The sequence below is a fragment of the Bubalus bubalis genome, chromosome 4 (genome assembly GCF_019923935.1).
Source record: "Bubalus bubalis isolate 160015118507 breed Murrah chromosome 4, NDDB_SH_1, whole genome shotgun sequence".
Taxonomy (NCBI): Eukaryota; Metazoa; Chordata; class Mammalia; order Artiodactyla; family Bovidae; genus Bubalus; species Bubalus bubalis.
Genome location: NC_059160.1, coordinates 144,903,546 through 144,920,336, shown reverse-complemented (window position 1 = coordinate 144,920,336; position 16,791 = coordinate 144,903,546). Strand labels below are relative to the sequence as shown.

The 16,791-nt window shown below is 52.5% G+C and overlaps 2 protein-coding genes across 2 annotated transcripts in view; one reads left to right on the top strand and one right to left on the bottom strand.

Annotated features, from left to right (window-relative positions):
- The first annotated feature begins 492 nt into the window (after positions 1-492).
- TACR2 (tachykinin receptor 2) lies at positions 493-12,090 on the top strand. The gene is made up of 5 exons (XM_025284648.3): positions 493-1,332; positions 3,206-3,400; positions 7,256-7,409; positions 8,037-8,233; positions 11,245-12,090. The coding sequence occupies exons 1-5, from the start codon at positions 941-943 to the stop codon at positions 11,459-11,461; spliced, it is 1,155 nt and encodes a 384-aa protein (XP_025140433.1). The 5' UTR covers positions 493-940; the 3' UTR covers positions 11,462-12,090.
- A 1,550-nt stretch (positions 12,091-13,640) lies between these two features.
- Positions 13,641-16,791, bottom strand: part of HK1 (hexokinase 1) — a 70,735-nt gene continuing 67,584 nt past the window's right edge. Inside the window, exons 17-18 of the mRNA XM_006060317.4 lie at positions 16,091-16,324; positions 13,641-14,526 (exon numbers count right to left, since the gene is read on the bottom strand). Of these exons, the coding sequence (XP_006060379.1) occupies positions 14,382-14,526; positions 16,091-16,324 (379 nt within the window). The 3' untranslated portion in view covers positions 13,641-14,381. The remainder of the gene's footprint in view (positions 14,527-16,090; positions 16,325-16,791) is intronic.

Below are 16,791 nucleotides of genomic sequence, written 5' to 3'. Positions count from 1 at the left end.
TTTAAAACTCACCAATACACTGTGAGATGCATGCTGTATCGTTCCTATTTTTTTCAGATGGGGAAACTGAAGTTCGGAAAGGTTTAGGAGTCCTTGCCTGGAGTCCCCGAGGCTCCCAAGCCCATGCCCCTAGTCACATTCTAGATGTAACTCCGGCCCTGCTGAATGTAAACACCCTACTGAGGACTGTGCCCTCCATGCCAGGCCCCACCCCTGCCACCCCCTCAACTTTCCCTGGGTCTCTCCCTGCCTCAGCAGTCAGTCCTAAATCTTTCCTCAAGAGATGAAGCCTGGCCATCCACGCAGGAGGTGGGACGAAGGGCGGAGGCAAAGCCCCAGCTCGTGAGAAGACAGCACCTCTGCCAAGGCCCTCGTCGCCCCGCACCACACGGCCCCGCCCGGAGAGCAGCAGGACGGCCTCCCCGCCTGCACCCCAGCGCCTGGAGAGACAGCCTGCTGCACAGCTGACCTGCGGGATCCAAACAGCCGCTTTGCGCACGTCTGATCCCTAATGTCTCCTGAACCACGTTAGGAGGGACCTGGGTTCGAGTTTATCACCAACTTACTACATGACCTGGGCTGGTCCCCACTTGGAATCTGTTTTTCCATTTCTGCAGTGAAGACGCAGGCTGATGATTTAGAAGGATGCTTCTTACTCTGAGACCACGTCTTGGATTCTAGATATCCACGTGACGTTGGAGCAGGCTGTCCAGGACATGGGAATCTGAAGTGCCTAGGGCTCTGGACCCGGCTGTCTGCTCAGCCTAATTCATCTCTGTTTGAGACTTGGGAGTGACCCCCAGGCTCCCTGGACGCGCCTGGCTTGGCACCTACTCCTCCTGCTCCCTGCACTCAGAGAGGATTTGTGTGCTCCCACAGGGCACCAGGGCCTGGAGGGAGCCAGGGAGCCTTACCCCTTGTGCCAGACTCAGAGGCGGCCATGGGGGCCTGTGTCGTGATGACCGATATCAACATCTCGTCTGGCCTTGACAGCAACACCACGGGCATCACAGCCTTCTCCATGCCCGGCTGGCAGCTGGCACTGTGGACCGCAGCCTACCTGGCCCTGGTGCTGGTGGCTGTGATGGGCAATGCCACAGTCATCTGGATCATTCTGGCCCATCAGAGGATGCGCACGGTGACCAACTACTTCATCGTCAACCTGGCCCTGGCCGACCTCTGCATGGCTGCCTTCAACGCTGCCTTCAACTTCGTCTATGCCAGCCACAACATCTGGTACTTTGGCCGTGCCTTCTGCTACTTCCAGAACCTCTTCCCCATCACAGCCATGTTCGTCAGTATCTACTCCATGACTGCCATTGCTGCTGACAGGCAAGAAGGGGCAGCGGGGTAGTGGGGCAGTTATGGGGAGCCGGTTCACTGTGTTGGTTTCAGACAGGCTGATAACACACCCATAGTCACACAGCAAGTTAAGTCTAGAACCCAGGGAATTAATTGCCTCCCAACCTGTTCATGATCCTAAACTATGCATCTGGAATAGTTTCACAGAGGACTGTGGAACTGAGACGAGAAAGGATAAGGTTAGACACGAGAAAGAACTTTGCCCTAGATGGGTGTTCAAGGCTATAGGGGAAGAACAACAGTGTTTTAGGGACCTTCTGGAGTGTTCTCCTCTGGAGTTGATTTTTGTTTTGGTTTCTTTATTTTACAAGGAAATTGCTTATATTGTTTCCTATTCCTAGATAGATTATTTGAGGGGAAAATTAAACACTGCATGCAGTTACCACATAATTACGATGGAGCCAGTTACCTCCCAGGTGCTGTATCTCTGGGGCTGCAGACTGAGCCTCTGCAGGGGATGGGGGACAGGAGGGTAGAAGAGGGATCAGTCAGCAGATCTGAAAGTCACCTAAGACTTTCATTCACTCAATAAGTATCTGAGGCACTGTTTCAGGCACTGGGAAATATATAGCAGTGGGAAAAGTGTGGTCTCATGGAACTTCCACCTTAAAGCTCAGGTGGGGGGTGGGTAGTATGGACTGTAGAGGGCAGGGTGGAGCCAGGAGTCCAGACAGGCAGGAGGTGGTTGACTAGGTAACTCAGGGGAGGGAAGACGGTGGCTCAGGTCAGGATGGTAATAATGGAGACGCGTCCATTCATTTCTTCATTCATTCTTAGTCATAGGAAGAAATTCCCCCCCATGCCCACTATGTACAGACACTGTTCTGCACATTCAGGTAAAAACAGATAAAGATGCTTGCCCTGGTGAAAACTTAAATAGAAACACAAGACTAAATAAATTATACATTGTATTTTGAGGTCATGAGGGCTATGGGAAAATATTAGGAAGGGGATAGGGGATTCGATGGAGAAGGCAATGGCACCCCACTCCAGTACTCGTGCCTGGAAAATCCCATGGACAGAGGAGCCTAGTAGGCTGCAGTCCATGGGGTCGCTAGGAGTCGGACACGACTGAGCGACTTCACTTTCACTTTTCCCTTTCATGCATTGGAAAAGGAAATGGCAACCCACTCCAGTGTTCTTGCCTGGAGAATCCCAGGGACGGGGGAGCCTGGTGGGCTGCCGTCTATGGGGTCGCACAGAGTCGGACACGACTGAAGCGACTTAGCAGCAGCAGCAGGGGATTCGAAGCTCTAGGGTTTGTGTTTTGGGGTGGGGCAGGTATTATATCAGATATCATGTCAGGATCAGCGAAAGGGTGGGCTTTGAGCTTTGTCTTATTGTCCTGGCCATGTCTCAAGATTCAGATTAATCCCAGTGAGGAAGGCTCGGGGGGTCATCTAGGACCAAGGTCATTTCTGCATATGTAGAGCACTTCCTTCACTGCTCAGAGAGCTGGTAGGCAGCTGCTTTGGGCTTTGTGCAGAAGAACTTCGGGCTCTGTTAAAGTTTCTGAACAGAAGAGAGGCTGTGCTGCTGAGGAACTCGGCAGGGCGGAGCTGCAGGACAATGCCCCAGATGGACTTCTGGTGTGGCCACACTGCCCTCTTGTGGCCTTCTGAGAGCATGTCCACGCTCAGAAGGAGGCAATGAGGTAGACCAGAGGTTTAGGGCACTAGTGTGCCATGTGTCTACAAGACAGTCACCAGCCCGGCAGCTCTCTGCAGGTCACCAGCAGGGTGTGGGGAATAGGACTGGAGAGTGTGGGCCTGGAGTGGGAAGAGGAGGTGCAGACTGGTCTGAAGGGCGTGCACCCACCGCTCACACCACCCTCTGCTCACAGGTACATGGCCATCGTCCACCCCTTCCAGCCCCGGCTCTCAGCTCCTGGCACCAGGGCGGTCATTGCTGGCATCTGGCTGGTGGCCCTGGCCCTCGCCTTCCCCCAGTGCTTCTACTCCACCATCACCATGGATGAGGGCGCCACCAAGTGCGTGGTGGCCTGGCCTGAAGACAGCGGTGGCAAGATGCTCCTTTTGTAAGGCCTGGGGGTAGGGGAACATGGTGTGTGTGCACATGTCTGTGTGTGCGTGCACGCACGTTCATGGTGTACACATGTGCAGTGTGTAAGTGTGAGTGCATAGGTATCTGAGTGAACTGGGGATAATGTGAGCACAGGATCAACTAAAAGTGACACTTAGCACTCAGTAAATGTCAGGTCTAGTCTAAGCACTTTACATACATGAACTCATTTAATTCTCATAACAGTATGAGTATGTATTATTATTATTTCCATTTCTCAGATGAGGAAACCAAAGCACTAAAAAAACTAAGGGCCTAGGACCACACAGCTATTAGGTGGTAAATCAAGGATTTAAATTCAGGCAATCCTGCTTCAGAGTCCAATCTCGTCAACACTCTTGCTTAAATAAGGGGGGTATCAGGGTACTGAGGCAGAAAGAAAGGGCAGATGATGGAGTCTGGGATGTTTTCAGGAGGAGCCTGGAGATAGCCTTGAAATGTGGCAGGCACCATGGGCTAGGGGATAGGGGCAGAAAGCAGAGCTCAGACGCGGTGCAGCTGCTGTGTGACCCTGGATAAGTCCTTTTCTTTTCTGGGCCTCAGTTTGCCTAGTTCTCACGTGGCTCTGTCTTCCCCAAGAACCTTGGAAATTCAAAATCGAGGATAAAGAATCGGTTGAGGTTCTGGGGGCAGTATTCGGGTTGGAATCCTGCTCTGTCCCCTGCTGGCTCAAGGATCCTTTGAGTCACTTAACCTCTCTGAGCCTTTGGCTCTTTCTCTCTCAAAGGAGATTCGCAAGAGAACCTTGCTCAGGGGTTGTTGTGAGGCACTGCAGCAGAACCTGTGCCCAGTACGTGGTCGTTTAAACGGGAGCAAACGAAAACAAACCCGTCAGACTTAGTCCAAGAAAAGCCTGGCTGCCGCAAGTATAAGGCTGTACACGCTCTGAGCCCAGAGCCGCCAGATCTCCGGCGACAATTCAGGCCCCTCCCCGCCCCGTCTCCCAACGCCGGCCCCTACCTCTCCTCCAGTCCCTAGCACTGGCCAGAAGGCGCCATTCCTCTGAGAAGCCTGTTCCTGGGGACTGCTGTGTTTCGAGGTCAGGCCCTGCCATGGGTTTTTGCCCTCACCCTGTACCCTCACGTTCTCAGGATTCAATGCTTCGTCGGCGATGTCCATGTAGGCACTCGCCCCTCTTCCTGGCTCAGGGAAGGGATGGGAGCGGAACATTTCGAGACTGGCCACTGGGGGGCGATGTTTTTCCACCTTCAGTTCAGTTCAATTCAGTCGCTCGGTCGTGTCCGACTCTGCGACCCCATGAATCGCAGCAGGCCAGGCCTCCCTGTCCATCACCAACTCCCGGAGTTCACTCAAACTCACTTCCCATCGAGTCCGTGATGCCATCCAGCCATCTCATCCTCTGTCGTCCCCTTCTCCTCCTGCCCCCAATCCCTCCCAGCATCAGGGTCTTTTCCAATGAGTCAACTCTTCACACGAGGTGGCCAAAGTATTGGAGTTTCAGTTTTAGCATCAGTCCTTCCATTGAACACGCAGGCTGATTTCCTTTAGGATGGACTGGTTGGACCTCCTTGCAGTCCAAGGGACTCTCAAGAGTCTTCTCCAACACCACAGTTCAAAAGCATCAATTCTTCGGTGCTCAGCTTTCTTCACAGTCCAACTCTCACATCCATACATGACCACTGGAAAAACCATAGCCTTGACTAGACAGACCTTTTTCCACCTTAACATGGAGCTTTTCTCCTGGAGGCACGGAGTGGTGAGAACTCAAGGTACCAACCACCAGTTTTCTGGGGTCAGTGATTTGTGACCCTGATTCAGACGACAGCAGAAAGCAAGAGGGCAGAGGTGGGCTAGGAGGGTGTACTTTGGTGATACTTCGAATTCTGAGAGGATTTGGGCGAAAGCTTGGTTTCTTGTGTGTGAGAATTTATTATTCATTCTTGGGTTAGGGAGCTTCTGAGATTTAGACTGGGGGCTCCATCCTTAGAGGCTCACATTCTGTGTGTATGGATCTGATAAAATGACAGATGCCCTCTCCAAGAAAATGCACATACACTTTCAAAATCAAAATGCAAAAAAAAAAAAAAAAAAAAAGGCAGTCCCAGGTGTGAGAGAAGCCATTCCTGATAATGGCAGGCCCTAGAAGATGGTCCCCAAAGCTCCTTGGCTCTCCCTTCCGTTGGGAACTTAGCCCAGAGTGAATCCCCATCCTGCACCGGCCCAAAAAAGAATGAGGCAACAAAGGGGCATCACTCATACTCGGGAAGCATGGTGGAGATGATCTCCATGTTTTACAAACGGGGAAACTGAGACTGAAGGAGAGGTCTGATTGCCCAAGGTCATGCTTTAAATTAGAGGCTGGACAAGAACCCAGGTCTTCTGACTCCTCAGGGCTCATTCTCAGTGAAAGGGAAATCATTTAGGTGTTAAGTCTGTAGAGCTGTTTCACATGACACAGACTTCCTGTGCCTCTCTGAGCCTCGGTTCCTCGATCTGGACACTGAGACAGATGGCTCAGCTGATCCTCAAGGTCCATCTGTGACCTCACAATCAAAGGTGACAGGGCCTGGCACTCACTGCTCCTCCTCTCCTTACCTGCTCCACAGGAAGATAGATGGGGATCAGGGTGTCTAGGAGGTGCCAGACATTTTGTAATTAGAAAGTTGAATTCTAAACTCAGGTTTTAGGGAAGGCATTTAGGGAAGAACCCATCTGCTCTCCTCCCTCCAGGTGGCAGCACCTCTTGAAAGGGGCCCAGAAAGGCTGGCACGTGTGGAGGAAAGTGGTTTGGGAACACCTCAGTTTTCCTAGAAGGTCACATGACAGGGCCAGGGGTCTCGGGTCCATTCACCAAATGCTCCCACCTGGGTCTTGCTGGAGCGTGACTGCAGCATCACTCAGAAACCAGAAGGGGCAACAGGCATGTCCTTTACCCCAAAGGAAATAAAAGGACCTCAACACAGCCCCGGGTGTCCTCCATGGGGACCGGATGAACACCGTCAGTGGTGTTCCAGGCCACTTGCTCACAGCAGAAAGTGTGTCTCCTGATGTGAGCCGTGTTCCCAACAATGCTCATGGTCGGGAAGAGCTGATCCGATAGCTTGAACCGTGTGGCCCGTCTTCACTGCCCCATTCCCTAGTAGGGATGCTGGTGCAGAATAGGAATGTATCAACTCCAGGAAATCTATTTAGACAGACAGATGCAGATATAGACGATATACATAATCTAATACCTGTGTATATACACACATATAATGCATGATTCTGGAAGAAAATATTCCAAATCGTTAATAGTGGTGGGCGTGGGATATGTAATTTTACTTCCTCTTTTGTGCTTAATGGGGCTTCCCTGATAGCTCAGCTGGTGAAGAATCTGCCTGCAATGCAGGAGACCCCAGTTCAATTCCTGAGTAGGGAAGATCCCCTGGAGAAGGGAAAGGCTACCCACTCCAGTATTCTGGCCTAGAGAAATCCATGGACTGTATAGTCCATGAGGTTGCAAAGAGTCGGACACGACTGAGCCACTTTTACTCGTGCTTAATGTCATTATAAATTTTAAACAAATGTATTGGTTAACTTTTTCATTCCTATTTATTTCCTCGTTTGATAACTTGTCTGCCACTTGGAAGGACTCAGAGCTTACACTGGTGTCCCTTTTGCGGCAGGGGAAGCCCTCACTGGGCACATATGCTAGTCGCTTTGCCTTTAAAAAAGAAAAAAAAAAAATTAAACCAAGGTCTTGGGAGGTGGCCCCGGGGTGGCCTGCCAGGAAAACTCAGGGGCACCGCAAGGTCCTGGGGACTGAGCTCTGGCAGTCGCCAGGTGCCCAGGCCCTTGACTCTCCCTCCAGGTACCACCTCGTAGTGATCGCCCTCATTTACTTCCTGCCTCTTGTGGTGATGTTCGTCGCCTACAGTGTCATCGGACTCACGCTCTGGAGACGCTCTGTCCCGGGGCACCAGGCTCATGGTGCCAACTTGCGCCACCTGCAGGCCAAGAAGAAGGTGAACTCCGGGGGTGGAGGGGGCGGGGTGAGGGCGGGGCCGGAAGTTTGGCCCCGCCTCGGCATCGGCCATTCTGGGCCCACCCCGGAAAGGGCGTCGCGGAGTATAGACTCTGCATGTACCTTGCGTTTGTCCCAAGTCTCTGGCCAGAGCCTTCATTCCTGCTTCCCCAGGCCGGCCGACTTGCCTTTGGTCTTTGGGTTGTGACAGACACAGATTGCAGTGAGTGGGGGTCTTGCGGACCCATAGCTGGCAGGGTCTCTCCTAAGGATGGGGTTAGGAGCGAGAGCTCATCCACTCTCCAGGGAGGGGAGCTGCTTTGCTCAAAGAAGGATCCAAGACGCTTTTTAGAGAAGGTGGCATTGAACTGGGCTTTGAGGAGTGAGGACTAAGAAGGAAAGACAGCAGTGTGAGCCTAGAGACCAGCCTGAGCAAAAGCTGGGTAGAGGGCCCAGTAGTGCCTGGGTAGCAGGTGTTCTGGGGGACTGAGGCTGTGGACACAGAGGGGACCTGATTATTAAGGGCTTCTCAGGCTGGCATGAGGGGTGCCCCACCCTCACCCTCAGGAAGACTGGTGGGTCTTGGGGCATCCGGGCTGAGGAGTGACCGGAGTGTCTCCTGGACCAGTTTGTGAAGACCATGGTGCTGGTGGTGGTGACGTTTGCCATCTGCTGGCTGCCCTACCACCTCTACTTCATCCTGGGCACCTTCCAGGAGGACATCTACTGCCACAAGTTCATCCAGCAGGTCTACCTGGCACTCTTCTGGCTAGCCATGAGCTCCACCATGTACAATCCCATCATCTACTGCTGCCTCAACCACAGGTGAGCCCTCATCCCAGCCCCTCTCCTCAGCCTGGCTCCATCTGGACCCCTCTGCACAGCTTCACCACCCCCATGGGATTGCCATCCTCACAGGGATCCCCCAGCATAATCCTCGCTGTCGTCTGGGCCTCGCTTGAGCCCCACCCCCTCCCCAAAGCTCTGCCCAATGCCCAGCCCACAGCTTTCATGACCACTTGCTCCTGCTCTTTCTTCTGGGGGCTGCACCTGGGACAAGAAGAAGAGAGAAGGGAGGGACAGAGAGATGGAGGGAGGGGCAGAGAGGCAGAAGGACAGCCGAGAGGGAGGAAGGAAGGAGCCAGGTAAAGGAGGGAGGGACTTGGCTACTTCCCTAGTGGTCCAGTGGTTAAGACTTTGCCTGCCAATGCAGGGTGTGTGGGTTTGATCCCTGGTTGGGGAGCTAAGATCACACGTGCCTGTGGGCCAAAAAAACCAAAACATAAAGAAGCAATATTGTAAGAAATTCAATAAAGACAAAAAACCAAGGAGGGAGGTACTGATGTTTTTAAGAGCCTTCTACATTGAGGAGGCACTGAGGACTGTCTGTGGGCGAGGACAGTGCCAGCTGCAGCGAATGAAGCACTCAGCCTGAGGCCTGGGGCCGAGGCTGGAGGGGAAACGGGTTGCTCCCTGGAAGATCACAGGAGGGGCTTTCAGGGGCGCTAGGAAATGACCTTGGCAGAGACTGCCAGGGAGGAAGGAGCCCAATTCTCACTCCCTGCTGCTCTCATACCTCTAGAGAAGTGGAGTCTCACTGAGGGGCTGGCATTTGCTCTGGAGCACGTGCACAAGTGGGAGATGCTGGGCCAGGCAGGAGCCCCAGTGCCCGATTCTTTACCATCTGAGCCACCAGGGCTACCCATGTAATGGGATGGAGGTGTTATCCCCATTTTACAGATAAAGAAACTGAGTCTCAGAAAGGAAGACTCTCCTAAACTCATACAACAAGAATTCCATGTGTTTCCAAGGTCTGTAATCTCATCCCCACATCACACATTTTTCTCTCATGCAGTTGTAGAAGTGAGGACTTAGAGACAGGGACTGTCACATCAGGGAGGGCCCCCAGCCTTCTGTGTCTATGCCCTGGTACCCAATGACACAGTCCGTGGGAGTCAACACCCCGCGGCTCTATGAGTTCCTGAAACAACCTCTGATCGTTCAGTATTTGAAGACACCAGCTCTGCAGTAGGACTGTTCCTCCTAGTGCAATCGTCTTTTCTCCAGAAAATAATCTCCAGTGGCTTTGTGTGCCAGCACTGCTCCAGGCCCTTTGGGATACGCTGCTGAACAAAAACAGTGATCCCTTTCCTCAGGGACCTGACCTTCTTGGGGAGCAGGTGGAGATAGACAATAAGCAAACCTATGAGTGGACTCCGGGAGTTGCTGATGGACAGGGAGGCCTGGCGTGCTGCGATTCGTGGGGTCGCAAAGAGTCGGACACGACTGAGCGACTGAACTGAACTGAATGAGTCAATGAGCCACAGTGTGTATTAGGTGATAAATCCTATAGAAAAAAAGAAGAACTGGGTAAGGGAGGACAGGAAGTAATGGGGGAAGTAATGGGCATAAAGGTTGCAATTTTACAGGATGGTCAGGGTAGGCCTTACGGAGGGGCCTTTTGAGCACATTTGAGGACTGAGTGGGCCCTGGTAGCTGTCTGGATAAGAGTTCCAGGCAAAGGGAACACCCAAGGCAAGGGGGAGAAGCAGGGAGAGGATTAGGCAGTTGCAGTAATCCCACCAGGCAAGAGATGGTGGGTTTAGATGCATGAGAAGTGGTCAGAATCTGGAGATTGCTAAGGTAGAGTCAACAGAATTTGATGGAGAGGAAGTCAAGGATGACTCCAGGTTCTTGGGTGGTCAGTTATCAGGAGCTGAGATGAGGACGACTATCAGGGACATGGTGGGAAGAGGATAGGGAGCTCAGGTTGGGACATGCTGAGTGTAGGTATAAGGGACAGTGGCCATGAAGCTCCCATAATAAAGGCATTTATTGGGCTGTACCGTGGAATCTCTAGAGCTACAGGGGGAGGAACCAACGTCAGGTCCGCGCTTCTGCAACACAGAAGCTTGCATCTCCTGGGAACAGACCACTCAGTTGTCTGCCTCTCTGCACCACACAGGGCCTCATTTATTTCTGCTCCTGACAGGACAGTGTCTACCTTCTGCCAGCTCTGTCTCACTTTTTCCACTCACTCTCCTTCCTCTGATCTCTCATTTACATGGGGACCCTCTGTGCTGCCACGGGGAAAGCTCACTTATTTTTTAAGCAAATGTCCCCAAACTTAGTCGTTCCATGTGCATATTTCCTTTCAAAGCAGTCCCCTTGGAGAGCATCCTTATTCCAGCCAACATTGCCAAAGCCCCAATTTCTTAAGATTCCTCTTTGCATACTCCTTTAGAAGCCAGTTAACAAATCAAACAAGAAAATCTGTTGTGTTATAATTGTACTTGGTTTGTTTTTGTTTGTTTGTAACAAATGGTCTTGTCCAGCTTAATCACCCACTTCAAACTTGGACTTGGCTCCAGATTACTTCTGGCTGTTTCCAAAACTCCAACCCACTAAAGAACGTGTCTCTGAGCTCTTTTTTAAAAATTCTTTATTTTTGGCTGCCCTGGGTCTTTCGCTGCGCACCGGCTTTTCTCTAGGTGCGGTGCGCAGGCATCTCATTTCAGCAGCTTCTCTTGTTGTGGAGCACAGGCTCTAGGGCACTCAGGATTCAGTAGTTGTGGTCATGGGCTTAGCTGCATGAACGTGTGAGGTCTTAGTTCCTGGACCAGGGATCGAATCCTCATCCCCTGCATCAGCAGGAGGATTCTCAACCACTGGACCACCAGGGAAGTCCTCCAGAGACCCTGAGCTCTTATGAGTGAATTTCCGAAGCAACTTTACTCTGGAGGGGAGATCGGCTCCTGGAGGTGGGGCAGCCACAGGGCAGTTCCCATAACTGTTGGCCTCACTCCATTTCTCAAGATGACCCCTCCAACCCTCAGGTTTCGCTCTGGATTCCGGCTTGCTTTCCGTTGCTGTCCGTGGGTCACGCCAACCGAGGAGGACAAGATGGAGCTGACCTACACTCCATCCCTCTCCACGAGGGTCAACAGGTGTCACACTAAAGAGATCTTTTTCATGTTTGGGGATGTGGCCCCCTCTGAGGCTGTCAACGGGCAGGCTGAAAGCCCCCAGGCTGGAATGTCTACTGAACCCTAGAGCCTAGTGCCTGGCTGCAGGGAGAGGCTCTGCACCCTTGAGAAGTAGCCAGTCGAAAGGACCACATCTGAAAGTTTGGCCCGTGCCTCACCCTTCAGTACATCAATGGAAAGACGAGATGGGGCCAGGAACTCTGCAGTGGGTACTGCCTCTCCCAGCTAGCCCCTCAGACAGTGCTTCGGGGGATCCAGTAATTCAAAGACAGGGTGAGCTAACACTTATCTAATCCAGGAGTTGTGAGGTCGAATGCCTTCCTGGGGCATACAACATAGAGTAAATTGAACCCAGTATAAAAGAAAAATTGTAGATATATTGATAAAAGATAACTGACTTCGTGTCGGGGCAATAGGGAATGGTGGGGACTGTGGTGAACTGGAGGGCATAGGAATCCAAGGGGGACAGTAGCTGATCAGCTCTGGGCAAATGCTGCCATGTGACTGATCCTCTACATCTTTTAAGAGAAGCCAGAAATCCAAATTTGTGAAACTTCCAGAATTGTTAAATTTGGCTCACATTTTTATAAATGTTGTGCGAACCAAACAAAACACACCCGTGGGCAGTACTCAACCATGACACTGATTTATTATCAGGATAAAGACACAAGGAAAGAAGCTGCTTAATTTTGCAAAGCCCCTAACCTGTGAGCCAATCCAGGGCTTCTCTGCTTTAGCATCTAAGAAGCCAGATCCACCCCAGGGGAGATGGTGGTTAAGGGTCAAAAGAAGCCTCAGCTGGGTGGTCTCAAGACAATGACCTTCACATTGTCTTCCTCTTTCAGTTGCAAAACTACTTTGCAGGGAGGCTGAGGATGATGGGAGAGATGCCTATAAATCAGCAAGTCCAATACATGTTAAGTGCTTCATAGACAGTGTGTGTGCTCAGTCACTATGTCATGTCCAACTCTTTGTGACCCCACGGACTCTAGCCCACCAGGCTCCTGTCCATGGGATTCTCCAGGCAAGAATACTGGAGTGGGTTGCCATGTCTTCCTCCAGGGGATCTTCCCGACCCAGGGATCAAACCTGTGTCTCCTGCATTGACACGCAGATTCTTTACCACTGAGTCACCTGGGAAGCCCTCCTAAACAGCAGCCGTGACTTCCATTACTGCCATGGCAGCCGTCTGACACGAATGCCTCTGCGCGTCAGCAACACAGCCGTCACCCTTACTTCCGCTCAAGAGGCTGGCAGGCAGAGAACGCCAACCGCCCCATCCCCTAGAGAGCTCCAGGCCCAGCAGGGTCCACACTCACCCTGCTTGCTGACTCACCTTTCCTGCCTCGGGCCCTTCCAGAAGAACCACATAATGCTGTAAATGCACACCTAGAGATTAATGTTACCTGTGTTCTCCACAAAAATCACTGTGCCGTAGGCGCTGGCAGTGCCAATAAAGGGACCCTGGTCTCACAAAACCAAGTGAACATGCAGTCAGTCCTGGGGAAGACCTTGCAGAGGTGTGGCATGGCACTGCAATCACAGGGCACCAGAATGTGGACTGACGTGGGGTCCACTGGCCAGCTTGGGGGGAGGAATCCAAAATGGCAGCCACAGAGTGGAACAGTACCCTCGAGGCTGAGGTGGGGCAGGGATGGAAGGGTTGGACAAGGGCCAGTTTCCCATAGAAGGGGTTAATTTTCAATGGGGCGGGGGTGTGGGGTGGGGGTGGGGAGAGCACCACAACCCTGCTACCCAGGGCTGCTGCAAGGCTTCATCTACTTGGGCAGGGGGTCTCTTCATCTGTTGGCCTGGAGTTGGCGGACAGGATGATGAAGGCAGGACCTGCTCGGGAACAGTGGGAGCAGCGGGGGCCAGTGTTGCCCCGTCCTCTCGGGAAACCCAAACAGCCCCTGAAAGCCAAGCTTCTACTTTGTTCCAACTATGGGTGAGGAAGGCAGGCTACTGGAAGACAGAAGCCTTTACCTTCTGAAAAGGGTCAAGGTGGGGGCGCAGGAATCCCCCCCCAAGGCAGGTCCCTGGGTCTGCAGCAGGGAGCCTGGAGGGCAGGTGCTAGAAGACACGGGGAGAGCATCCTTAGCCAAAAGAAGGCTGAAGGCTGAAGAACACAGCCTTCATTTCAAACTGTCCCCGACCCAGAAGGCCACAAAACCCCCTAGGGTTTGGTTTTTGCCACATCCCCCAATATCCTCCCCACTCCCCAGTCATTAATCATCACTCGGGTCTTTGAATTGGTACAAAGTTTACTAGGTCATACAACATGGCTCACAAAAGCGATGGGTAATTCCAATGAGCGTACTGTTTCTTGATTGGTTCCTTTTACCCGAATGGAGACAAGACACTTGCCCGCAGGACTGCCCACCTCCCCTCCCCAAGACAGACAGAAGGCAAGACTGTCACACTGTGGCTATGACCAGTTCCACGGACACATAATTCAGTGGCATTGCCATGCCCAGCTGGGACACCAGCCAGCAGCAGGTGTGGGGCCGGGAGGAAGTGGCGGCCACTGTACCCATGGGAGGAGAAGTCCCGGCAGTGTCTGCTGGTGATAATACATTGCACATGGGGGATGGGTCCCCAGGGACGGGCAGCGGAGGCCCTTAAGGCCTGTCAGATAGTGTGACTTTTCATCTTGGGCCAATAAATAACTGTTGGACGAATGCATAAATTAGAAACGGACGCCACTAAACTTCACACGTGGGGAACGTACGACCGGGTTGAAATCAAATCATGCAGAGTGGTAGGGCAGGTGAGGAGGGACCTGGAGGGCAGGGAGATTATCAACAGCACACACTCTATTTTGTACCCTACGTTACGCGCCGTTAGTGGGCTTCTGGTTTCCTCCCTGTGGTGGTGCAGGCGGGCTCTGGTGCCGGCGTCTCCCAGCACAGCTCGCTGGGCAAAATAAGGGGTCACTGCTTGAAGAGAGAAGTGCTGGAAGGGCAGCAGGCTGGGGGTCAGGACTCTTAGCTGCTCATTTCTTGCCGGAGCCGAACGCCCACCGCTGTGATGAGGGCGGCTCCCTTGCCGCTGCCGTCTTCAGATAAGAGGAAGGACACATTACACTTTGGTGACAGTTCCTTCACGGTTTGGTGCATGATTCTGGAGAAGCTGAAAAGGACGAAAAATAGAGATGGGTTGGTAGAGGAATAGGAGAGATGCCGGACCCACCTGAAGATGCTGAAGCAGCCAAAGGGAAGGAGGGAAGCGAGGGAAGTGAGAGGGGTGGGGCTTCTCTGAAGCAGCAGAGACTTATTGAGAATGGCTGGGAGGAAAGCAGGTTTACTGCCAACCTAATTACAATTTGCAGCAGGGAGACACGACGGAGAATCCCAAACGAGCTCCTCTGGACAGCTCCTGAGGGCAACAGCATGAGTAACACACCCAGACAGCTCCCGTCCTCAGAGCCTGAGGATCTGAGAGGACCGAAATCCAAGAAGGGGGTGTCGAGACCTGGGTGTGGACCACTGAGGCGCGCCAGGCTGGGTCAGGTGTTCAGCTCAGCAGGCTTCATGGAAATAAACATCACCCATCCTTAGCTTGCAGCCCTCTGAGACCCCAGTCCATCAGCACCTGAAGCTGAGAGGGAGCCTTCCTTTCCACCCCCAAGTGAAGCATAATCTCTAAATGAGAAGCAACTCTGGATTCTTGCATTTTGTGCTGCAAATGAGATAGGGCCAGGCTGAGAATGCTCAGGGCAGCGGGGCTCCTAGAGGTAATACTGCTTGCCCTCTGCTGAGTATCTCCTAGGTGTCCCACACTTGATATACATAATGTCCAGTCTGCCAATGGTTATTATCCCGCAAAGAAGAGGAGACTTGACAGAGATGAAGGAATTGAGCACAGCTTCTAAAGGGTGCTGTCAGGATTAAATCCAAGCCTGTCCACGTTGGGCTCCAAAGACTGGCTCTAAACACAGTGACACGGAGGACAGTGACAAAGGTGAAGAAACAGGTGGGGATGGAGCCAGACAGCCTGTTCCATCCCAAGCCATGGCCGTGAGGTAAGCAGGCACTGTCCACGCTGAGTTGGGTATGCCTGCTTTAAAGTAGGGTGACATTATGGCTGGTTTACTGGGGAATGGTCCCATTGTAATTATTAGTAGCCCTCTCTCGACTGGCCAAAGTACCTCTGTTTCGACAATAATAAGCTTGCTCCATTTGTAAGAGCCCAGCTTTGAGACATGCGGCGGGTTAAAGAGCAGATGGGCCCACCCATTCTCCTCCAGCATGGGATGTGGGACACCGGACCCAAAGGAGGTTGATCCCGCCCGCCTCCGTGCTCCAAAGCCCAGGGCCACGATTGCTCCTGCCTTCCAAGGCTCGTGACAGACTGATGTAGCAGAACAAGACAGTGGGTCCTCTCCCTTTCTTTCACTCCCTCTCCTGGCTTCTAAAAAACAGCTTTCCTGCTCCCCGCCCAGGATACAAGGGGCCCGGGAGGAGCAGCAAGCAGGAAATGTCAGGACCACGGGGTGAACTGGCCAAGTGAAGCCACTTCTCCGCCCTGCGCCCGCTTCCTCGTGCCAAACAAGCCCCGCCCCGACCGCACAGCCTGCAGGCCGGCTGTGTTCCTGGTGAGGAATTTTACTGGAGGGCGGGAAATCACATCCTGGTGCCCCGGAACCAAAAGGGGCCTCGCCCACGCGCCCACCCCCAATGGAAGCCCCACTCACTGCGGATGAAGCTTGTAGAGCGTCCCGTCCACGCCCACAGTCACGTTTAGGCGGTCCAGCCCCCTGTTTTCGCGGATCTTATCCACCACAGCAGCCATGCCTGCGCCACACAGCTGCGCCGCCCTCTTGGACACCACCCCACACACGGTCTTCACGAGGATACTGTCGTCGCACGTGCTGTTCAGGCCCAGCTGCTGGAGGATGGCCCGGACCTGCAGCAGCGCTAATCGGTCACTGTGGGGGACGAAAGTCAGGAGGCCGGATGAAAAGGAACCCGCTGGAGAGCAGCAGGGGCCAGCCCGAAAAAACTGAGCTTATCCACGAAAAGGGTTGTGGGGTTTTCTCTTCCCTTCAAAGTAATATTTTTTTTAAATGACCCTCCAAGTATTACAAGTTAAGTTGTAGAAAAACTGGCAACTCTAGAAAAATTAAAATCGGAAAATTAAAACTCGACAGCCCCAACACTGGGGAAAATACTATTAAGGTTTAAATGTATTTCCTTCCAATCTGTTTTTCTGGAATATCATTAAACTGCATTTGTTCTGTATATAAATAGGCTTGTCATTTATTTATGTTTAAATTTTTATTTTTACTGGAGTATAGTTGATAAATGGGCTTCCCTTGTGGCTCAGCTGGTAAAGAATCCACCCACAATGCAGGAAACCTGGGTTCAATCCCTGGATTGGGAAGATCCCCTGGTG

Coding starts and splice junctions, on each gene's coding strand:
- TACR2 (XM_025284648.3), top strand. CDS start 941: ATGGGGGCCTGTGTCGTGATGACCGATATCAACATCTCGTCTGGCCTT. Junction 7,410..8,036: donor ACCTGCAGGCCAAGAAGAAG/GTGAACTCCGGG, acceptor CTCCTGGACCAG/TTTGTGAAGACCATGGTGCT. Junction 8,234..11,244: donor TACTGCTGCCTCAACCACAG/GTGAGCCCTCAT, acceptor TCCAACCCTCAG/GTTTCGCTCTGGATTCCGGC.